The 10,511-nt window shown below is 38.6% G+C and overlaps 1 protein-coding gene across 1 annotated transcript; it reads right to left on the bottom strand.

Annotated features, from left to right (window-relative positions):
* Nucleotides 1-1,198: 1,198 nt before the first annotated feature.
* On the bottom strand, nucleotides 1,199-1,624 carry LOC134482363 (elongin-C-like). Its single transcript, XM_063275853.1, has one exon. The coding sequence runs from the start codon at nucleotides 1,607-1,609 to the stop codon at nucleotides 1,199-1,201; it is 411 nt and encodes a 136-aa protein (XP_063131923.1). The 5' UTR covers nucleotides 1,610-1,624.
* Nucleotides 1,625-10,511: the final 8,887 nt, after the last annotated feature.

Raw genomic sequence — 10,511 nt, 5'->3', positions numbered from 1 at the left:
CATTAAATTCTAAGAAATCTTTAATTTCTTTCTTTATTTCTTCCTTGCCCAGGTTATCGTTTAGTATATTGGACCATCCTTTCATCCCTGGGCTGAAGCCTAACTCATCATGATGGGTGATTATTTTGATGTGTTCTTGTATTCACTTTGCAAGATTTTTATTGAGTATTTTTACATCAATAATCATAAGGGTAAATGGTCTCAAGTTCTCTTTCTTTGTTGGATTTTTGTGTGGTTTAGTTATAAGAGTAACTGTGGTTTCAAAGAAGGAATTTGGTAGTGCTCTGCTTATTTCTATTTTGGGAACTAATCTGGATAGTGTTGATATGAGGTCTTCTATGAAGGCCTGATAGAATTCTGCAGTAAATTCATGGAGTCCTGGGTTCTCTTTGGTTGGGAGACTCTTAATAACTGCTTCTACTTCTTTAGGAATTATGGTGTTGCTTAGATGTTTATCTGTTTTTGATTTAACTTTAGTACCTTGTATTTGTCTAGAAAATTGTCTATTTCCTCCAGATTTTCCAGTTTTGTTGAATATATGCCTTTGTAGTGGGATCCGTTGATATTTTTAATTTCCTCAGATTTTTTGTTATGTCTCCCTTTTCCCTTCTGATTTTGTTAATTTGGATACACTCTGGGTATTCTTGCTAAGGGTTTATCTATCTTGTTGATTTTGTCGAAGAACCAGCTCCTGCTTTTGTTGATTCTTTGTGTACTCCTTTTTTTTTAAAACTTGGATGATTTTAGCTCTTAGTTTTATTATTTCTTCCCTTCTATTCCTCTTGTGTGTATTTACTTCTTTTGGCTGTAGACATTTTAGATGTGCTGTCAAGCTGCTGAGTATGCTCTCTCCTGTTTCTTTTGGGGGCACTCAGAGCTATTTTTCCTTTTAGTACTGCTCTCACTGTGTCCTAAATGTTTGGGTGTGTTGTATCTTCATTTTCATTAAATTCTACGAAATCTTTTTTTTAAAACTGGCATTATTTATTTATTTTTTGGCTTGTGAAACTTCCTTAATTTGTTGATGTAGCAAACAAATTTCAACTCTGCTATGCAAATGACAGAAGAAATGTGCTCAGCAATTAACTTTAGAGTTCAATTTCATACAGGCAACATGCTATATGTGAAAAAATTACTAACTGAACTACAGGTATTAAATACTGAAAAAAAATTAACAGTTTATTTTAATTTATCTTATTTAACAATCTAAGAAGTTCACGGCCATCAGCAGTTCCAGTGCAATTTCAGGTGCAGTTGGGAATTCAGGAATTTCAGTGGAGCTGTTAGTATAGCGGACCTTGTAGGTAAAATACATGCACACTTTCGATAGCACATGTGAAGGGATCTCTCTAAAGTTGACCTCATTGGTTTCATTCTCCGCAAACTGACCTGGACCACTCAACATGGCCTTTATTGTTCCTGATGTTAATGCATGTTCTCTTTTTACAATAAATTCATGACCATCAGAAGATATTAATTTCACATACATGGCATCAGGGCCTTCACAGCCACCATAGGTTTTCTCCTCTCCATCCATTATGTTCTTATAAAATTCTACTTGATCCCAGAGGAACTTACTAGTTTCCTGGCGAGGCCGAGAAGCAGTCATCTAGTAACTTGCATCCGAAGGAAGTGCTAAGAAATCTTTAATTTCTATCATTAATTCTTCCTTGACCAAGTTTTCATTGAGTAGTGTGTTGTTAAACTTCAATGTATCTGAGGGCATTCTGTCATTATTGTTTTTATTGAAGACCAGCCTTTGTCCATGGTGATCTGATAGGACAAATAGAATTATTTCTATCTTCCTGTATCTATTGATGCCTATTTTTTTGACAAATCATATGGTCAATTTTCGAGGAGGTACTATGAGGTACTGAGAAGAATATAAATCCTTTTGTTTTATTATTTAATGTTCTATAAATATTTGTTAAATCCATTTAGTATATAACTTCTGTTAGTTTCTCTATGTCGCTGTTTAATTTCTGTTTCTCTTATCTGTCCATTGATGAGAATGTGGTGTTGAAAGTGGACAGATGTGTCTGTCTGTCCTCTGGTCTCAGGATGTTCCATACTTCTTGGTGTTTAGCTCTCTTCTCCGTGGGATTTGAGATCAGGGAGCAGTGTGATGGGCTAGGCCCTCATTCGTATTTCATATTTTTTTGCTTGAAGGGGAATTGATGGCACACCAGCATATTTTTCCGAAGTCCACATGCTTCCTAATCATTTTGTTATTTTAAGGTGTTTATTAGTTGTTAAGGTAGAGCTTCATATAAATAATACAAGAATGAATTATAGTTTGAAAATATTCTTATGCTTATTGAATATTTTCTTCAAACTCTGATTTGTCCAACTATAGTTTTTCATTCTGTCAGTCCATTTATTCCTCACATGTAATTAAATGTCTATTGTGTATAATACACATTTTAATATATCTCAAGGTCGGGTTGGGGATTTGTCTCAGTGGTAGAGCCCTTGCCTAGCAAGCACAAGGTCCTGGGTTCAGTCCCCAGCTCCGAAAAAAAAATATATCTCAAGGTCTTCCCATTCTTAAACCTTTATGTTTCTCTGCCCAGTCAAGCTTCCTTACATCATATAAATGTAAATATAGCATGAAATGAACCTTGCTTTTTGGAACTCTCATTTCATTTTGCTGAAACCTTTTTGAATCTCATATATAGGAGATTGGATGCCATAGTTTATCTCCTTCTACTTATATTTACCAAATTTAGTGTAAGTCCAGGGACACATTGACCATTTTAAAACAAAATGGAAGGTCCTGCTTTGCTACGTTTTTGCTCCCGGGTTAACATGGATACTTTATTTATTACCTAAGCAATATGTTGTGATCATAATGGTAGCAAATATAGAAAGCTTAATCGTGGGCATAAAAAATGAAATTTGGATTGAAAAAGTCAAAGTATTGGTGACTGGGGATTTCAATTTTCATTTGTTTATAAAATTTACAGTGAAACAAGTGGTCTGTAGATCTGCATCTGTAGGTCATGCCTATGATGTATCAATCATCTATCTTAAGAAGCACAACATGTCAGTCACCCACAAGTCATACAGCTTATCAAAAATCTGTCCCCAACACCTACATCATCCAAAGTAAAAGCCCACAGCCTGGCAACCATCCATAAGAATTGCCCATGTCCTGTCAGTCATCCACTGGAAATCCCCTCACCCTGTCAATCATCTACCAGCAACTCACAAAACCTGTCAGTCATCCAGAAGAAATTATCACAGTCTGTCAATCAGACATAACAAATGGCCATAGTCTGTTAATCAACCACAGGACATGGCGGCTAACTTATATACAAACCTCTCAGAGCCGGTCAGTCATACATTAGAAACTCCCATAGCCAGTCATTCAATGGAGAGACCCACAGCCTGTCAGTCTTTCACAACATATCTCAAAGCCTGTGGATTATTCATAGGTAGTGTCAACAGCCTATCACTCAGCCCCAGGAAACATATACCAACTTTGTCACTTGTCCAAAGGACAAGCCTACACTCTATCTGTCATTCATAGGAAATACCTACACCCTGTCCATCATTGATAAGAAATAGCCAAAGCCTGTCAACCATACATAGTATGTATCTACCATTGTTCAGTATGCATAACAAATATGCACAGACTTTCAGTCAGTCCTCCATGGTAAATGACTGCTACATGAAATCATCCATAGAAAGTACCCACAACCTGTAAGGCATTCATAGGAAAAACCAACAACCTGTCAATCATCTGTAGGAAAGAGTTGCCTGTTTGTCAGCTACATGGCACACCCCCAACTTGGTAGTCATCTGGGGGAAAAATCTACATCCTATCAATAACCCATAGGAATTGCCCATAGCCTTAGAACCATTTATAAGAAATTTCAATATCCTTTCAAACAGCCACAGTAAAGTCAACAGCCTCTCAGTCATCTATTAGAAACACACACAGTCTGTCAGTCATCCACAGATCACATACATTGCGTGAGAGTCATCCATAGGAAAAGCTAAGTGCCTGTCATGCATACAAAGGAAATGAACACAACCAGTAAATCATGCATAGGAATCTCCAACAGTCTGTCAGTTATCAAGAGAAAATTCACACAGTCTTTCAATGTCGGGGCCAGCACCAACAGGGTACCTAGAATCGGGCGAAAGCCTGCGGGATGAAAGAAGCACACACACACAGGTTATTCGTGTCAAGCCAGAAGAGGAAGAGAGCTCCTGGTTTCTTTATTGACCAAACTATATATCCAAAGAACACCACTTAGCAGGTATCTGTCAAGCACAGTGGGGAACCCTGGCTGAGACTTCGGTAACAAAGGACCAACTATGTGGCCTGAATAAATTAGGGAAATAACCAGGAAGGCCAGCCTAATTCTGACTCAGGTGAGAAGTACCCGGCCAGACTGTTCCCAGTTGGGGACAAAAGGCTTCCACATGCAAGGGCAGGGCTCAGCAGGGGTCAAACCTTGTTGGAGACCCAGAAGGGTCTTGTTCAGGCTGACAACATTCTGTGAATGTAAACTTCTTGTGCCACACAGTGACAAAGCAACCAGGCCCAAATCCAATACAGCTCCCACATTTCAATTATTCAACAGTATACAATTAAGATTAAACAGAAAAATTTCCAAAATCCGCAACCCTCACACACTGATATCATAAATAGGGACATGATAAACCTGGGAGACAGCACACAATAAATCATGCCGAGAGCAAAGATTCATCTCTGCCTCAGGCTCCTCTCCTACATCATTCAGGTCTCAGGTTTGCCATGCAGAGCCGATTCTGTTACCATGCCTGCTTGAAATCAAATGGGGAGATGTTTGTGATGATGAACTTCGTCAATTTATTCTAATAGCTTTATAAAAATCATGTAGTGAAGGAAGCGCAGGATTTTGTTTCTGTTGACAGCACATTTTCAGAAGGGTTTAGTCTACTGTTTTTCTGCATACGTTAGCTAATTCTTCAGAGCTCCTGATAAAGCAGAAGATTGTATAATAGGAAAACAAGGCAGGAAGTGTATGTCCATTCAAGAGTCCTATCTCACCTTATTTCAATTATATTGACAATAGCAAAAGGAAACGTCAGAAAAATGAAAGGAAATGCCTCATTTTGAATATGATCACAGTTTGCCATTGAAAGAAACACAGATGTTTAAACAATATGCACATAGAATTAATATTTAATTAATGAATTCTAGTGACAGGTTTACAACTTGCCTCAAAGGTTTACATTCCTTTCTTTTATTCAGTATTTTTTCCTCCAGCTTTATTAACTTGGGTATTTCTTATTTAAATTTCAACTGTTATTTCCTTTGCCAGTTTCTAGGCCAAATCCCCCAACCACTCCCCTTCCCCTACTATATGAGTGTTACCATCCCCATCTTCCCCTGTTACTGCCCTCCCCCCAATAATCACGTTCACTGAGGGTTCAGTCATGGCAGGACCTAGGGCTTCCCCTTCCACTGGTGCTCTTACTAGGCTATTCATTGCTACCTATGCAGTTGGAGCCCAGAATCAGTCCATGTATAGTCTTTGGGTAGTGGCTTAGTCCCTGGAAGCTCTGGTTGGTTGGCATTGTTGTTCATATGGCGTCTCATCCCCTTCAATCTCTTTCAGTCCTTTCTCTGATTCCTTCAACGGGGGTCCTGTTCTCAGTTCAGTGGTTTGCTGTTCGCGTTCGCCAATGTTTTTGCCTTATTCTGGCTGTGTCTCTCAGGAAAGATCTATATCTGGTTCCTGTCAGCCTGCACTTCTTTGCTTCATCCATCTTATCTAGTTTGGTGGCTGTATATTTAAGGGCCACATGTGAGGCAGGCTCTGAATGGGTGTTCCTTCAGCCTCTGTTCTAAACTTTGCATCCCTATTCCCTCCCAAGGGTACTCTTGTTCCCCTTTTAACGAAGGAGTGAAGCAATCACATTTTGGTCATCCCTCTTGAATTTCATGTGTTCTATGCATCTAGGGTAATTCGAGCATTTGGGCTAATATCTACTTATCAATGAGTGCATACATACCATGTGTGTTTTTCTGTGATTGGGTTACCTCACTCAGGATATTTTCCAGTTCCATCCACTTGCCTTTGAATTTCATAAAGTCATTGTTTTTTGATAGCTGAGTAGTCTACATGTTTACGTGAAGGCTGTTAGTTTAAGACTGACAGCCATGCAGCTAAGATCAGGGTCTTAAAGCCCACACCCACAGTGACATGCCTATTCCAACAGGGTCACAACTTCTAATACTGCTACTTCCTCGGCTTCACACATACAAACCATCAGACCCAGGATACAGTTCAATATAATAAAGACAAGATAAGAATGGTACACAGCAAATATCATTCTAAAATATTTATGCCAAGCATTCACACTAAATCAGAAATCAGAAATGTGAAAAGTATATTTGATCTTCCCCTGTTCAATAAAATCATTGAAGTCTTAGCTAGAATAACAGCACAAGTGAATGTGATAGATGTACACCCTTGAAAGAATGAAGCCAATGTCACTTTATTTAGGCCTGGGTGGTTGATATACACAAAAGACTCTAAAGCCTCCACCAAAATTCCCCTGCAGCTATTCAATTGTTCAGCATTGTATTAGAGGAAAAGCAATGCATAAAACCAAGTTAGTTTCCTAAATTCAAATACCCAGCACACTCTGCAAATAAGCAAACTAACAGATTCTCACAGATATTATAGATTAAATATAACCAAGGAATTGAATGACTTGTACAGTAAAAACTCTAAACTTAATGTCAATTAACAGAAGAAGATACAGTAACATGGAAAGGCCCCATGCTCCTAGGTCAGAAGGATTAATATGGTGGAGTTGGATGTGATGGTTTATATTTCCTTGGCTCAGGGGTGGCACTATTAGAAGCGTGGTCCTGTTGGAGTAGGTGTGGCCCTGTTGGAGTAGGTGTGCGACTGTGTGTAAGGGGTTTAACACACCCATCCTAGCTGCCTAGAAGGCAGTATTCTGCAGGACCATCCAGATGAAGATCTACAGCTCTCAGATCCTCCTTCACCATGTCTGATTGGTGGCTGCAGTGATCCTGCTGTGATGATAACAGGTCTGAACCTCTGAGGCTGTAAACCAGCCCTAATGAAATGGTTTCCTTTTAAGAGTTTCATTGGCCATGGTGTCTGTTCACACAACTAAAGTCCTACGTAAGACAGTGGCCATAACACAAAAATTTATCTAGATAATCTGTGCAACCCCCTAAGAATACCAACACGATTCTTTAATGACATTTAGAAATCCATCATTAATTTAATAGGTCAATATAAAGGAGCCATGTAGGTCACACAGTCATCAACATTAGCGCAGCTTGAGCCCTCACCGGCACAGATTTGGAGTTAATACACCATAGAGGTAAAGCAATAATGAAATCTGCAACAGTATTCAAAGGCTCATAGGTTGGGAAACATAATTAAGCATCTGTCCATAAATTTGTACACAGACAGCCATGAGTCATTGAACACCCCTGTCTGGGTTCAGGTAAAGCAGATGTCTACCCTTCAAGAGACTAGAGGCTCCAGGAAGCTTATACATATGGTGGAGTTGCTGGGCTGGGTATATCCTTGTGGAGGAGACAAGGGGTAGGGGGAGGAGGTATGCAATATTGAGATGTGGGACTGTCAGGGGGTGGATTGGGAGGGGAATGAAATCTGAAGTGTAAAAGTAAATAAATAAAAAATGGCTATCTTGCTGATAGCAATCTACTGATTCAATACAATCTATCAAAATTCCAATTCAATCCTTCATAGAGTCAGAAAGATGAATTTGGAAATTCACTTGGAATAACAAAAAAAAAAACAAGGATAGAGAAAACTATCCTCAACATAAAGAAATAATAACAATAAAAGATAGAATCACCGTCCTTGACCTCAAGCTGTATTACAGAGCAATAGTTTTAAAAACTGTATGGTATTAAAACAGAGACAAGCAGGTAGATCAATGTAATAGAATTGAGGACACAGAAATGAACAAATACTCCTATGGTCCCTTGATGTTTGACAGGAAATATAACCATACAGTAGAAAAAAGATAGCTTTTTCAATAATTGTTGCTGGATTAACTGGAAGTTCGCACCCAGAAGAATGCAAATTGATCTTCTTCCCTAGTGCAAAGCTCAAGGGCAAGTGGATCAAGGACATCCACATAAAAAGAAAACACTCAAAGCCATAGGGGAAACTGTGGAGAAAAGCCTCCAACGTAGGGACTCTGCGGAAATTTTCCTGAAAAGAAACACCAATGGCTTCTGCTCAAGGACTTTCAAATGGGACCTCATAATATTGCAAAGCTTCTCCAAGGCAAAGGATACTCTCTTTAGGACAAAACGGCAACCAAGAGATTGGGAAAAGGTCTTCACCTATCCTACATTCAATAGAGGTCTAATATCCAATATATACTAAGAACTCAAGAACTTAAACTCCAGAGAGCCAAATAATCCTATTAGAGAAATGGATATAGAACTAAACAGAGAAATCTCAGCTGAGGAATATCGAATAACTGAAAAGTACCTGTAGAAATGTTCTTCAACAATCTTAGTCATTAGGGGAATGCAAATCAAAACAATGCTGAGATTCTACTTCACACCCCTCAGAGTGGCTAGGAACAAAACTCAGGTGACCACAGATTCTGACAAGAATGTGGAGAAAGCAGAACACTCCTCCACTGTTACTTGGATAGCGAGCTGGTACAACTGCTCTGGTAATCAGCTGGGGGTTTCCTCAGAAAATTGGACATAGTACTACCTGAGGACCCAGGTATACCCATTTCTGGGCATAGAGCCAATAGATGCTCCAACATATAACAGACAAACATGCTCCAGTAAGTCCATGGCAGCCTTATTTTTAATAGCTAGAATCTGGGAAGACCCCAGAAGTCCATCAACAAAAGAATGGATACAGAGAATGTGGTACAATTACACAAACGCAGTACTACTCCGCTATTAAAAAACAATGACTTCATGAAATTCATAGGGAAAAGGATGGAACTAGAAAATATCATCTTGAGTGAGGTGACCCCAGAAAATAACACAGATGGTGTGCACTCACTGATAAGTGAATAGTAGCCCCAAAGCTCAAATGAGCCAAGGTGCAATCCACAGATCACATAAAGCTCAAGAAGAAGGACAACCAAAATGTCTATGTGTCAGTATTTCTTAGAAGGGGAAACAAAAATATTTATAGCAGGAAATATGAAGCCAAAATTTAGAGAAGAGATTGAAGGAAAGTATATATTAATTAACTAATTAATTAAAAAATAAAAATTAAAAATAAATCCATGGTATATGGGGAATTGACAGCATGTTAACAAATTATACTGATGAATAGAGACAGCTTCATGGAGAAGACAGAAACTTGGTCCATTACACAGAACAAGCACAAAAGTCAATGCCACATGCATCATGGAACAAAACATAAGACTTCATACCACAGATGTGGCAGATGAGAAAATAGGAAATATGTTTGACTTCGCTGTGCAGAATGGTACTTCCTGAACATTAGTCCTATAGCATAGAGAATAAAAACATCCATTCATAAATCATACCTCCTGAAATTTAAAACATGGCATAAATCAATGATCATCATCATTTAGCTGAAAATGATGCCTCTACCATTCGTAAAAATCTTAATAGATTCCTATAAAAAATAAGTATATTTACTCTATAAACACAAGAAAAACCTTATCTATTAAGCTTCACACCTACCAAGTAGCATTCATGATACGTAAAGTAGTCTGCATGATTTCAGAACAGAAATGCAAACATGGTTATTCCAAAGCTACAAATACTGCAAAGTAAACCAGTTACTGGCTCTTAAGATGTTCTGGTACAGTAGTGGAACACATATTATGGAAATAATTCTATTTCCTGATTCTATTTCAGACACACTCTATGTGATGGAAGCCAGGCCTGAAACTGCTAAAGCAGCCAAAACCCTAAGAGTAGATATGTCCTGAGCCAAGAGGAAAACTCAGTACTCTTATCCGTATCAATGAAATGACTGTCATAGCTATAGATCTGTGTTTGGAACCCTCATTAGAAAAGCATCATCTTCTTGTAGGCTATAGACACTAACACAGAGACCCCAACCTGGAAAGTGTACAGAGAAGGTGGTAACTCCATTTTAAATGGGATGACTCCTTTACGTCTCTCCCTCAAGACTTCATTATCTCTATAGCAAATAAACGTAGAGATTCTAAGAGATTGGGGTGATAGATTACTGTAGTGAGTGACTTACCGACATAATACCAAGTCCCTAGTAAAAGAGAAGAAAAAACAACATGGAATCTGAGAAGTAATACTAAGAAGTCAATAGGATTCAAACAAGGAATTGCTGAGTGGATGAAGGTAGAGGTCAGTACTTTCCCTTTCGTGCATTCAGAGGACCTGTGGGAGCATCACCTAAGGACGGCACAATGGCACCAGCCACCCTGTGTTTCCCTTCAGTATTTAGGTATTTTAGTAATATCTGCAATTTAATGAGTATAAATATCCTCCACTTGGGAAG

The sequence above is a fragment of the Rattus norvegicus genome, chromosome 16 (assembly GCF_036323735.1).
Source record: "Rattus norvegicus strain BN/NHsdMcwi chromosome 16, GRCr8, whole genome shotgun sequence".
Taxonomy (NCBI): Eukaryota; Metazoa; Chordata; class Mammalia; order Rodentia; family Muridae; genus Rattus; species Rattus norvegicus.
Note: the sequence above shows the minus strand (reverse complement) of the source record. Positions and strands in the feature narration are given on the sequence as shown.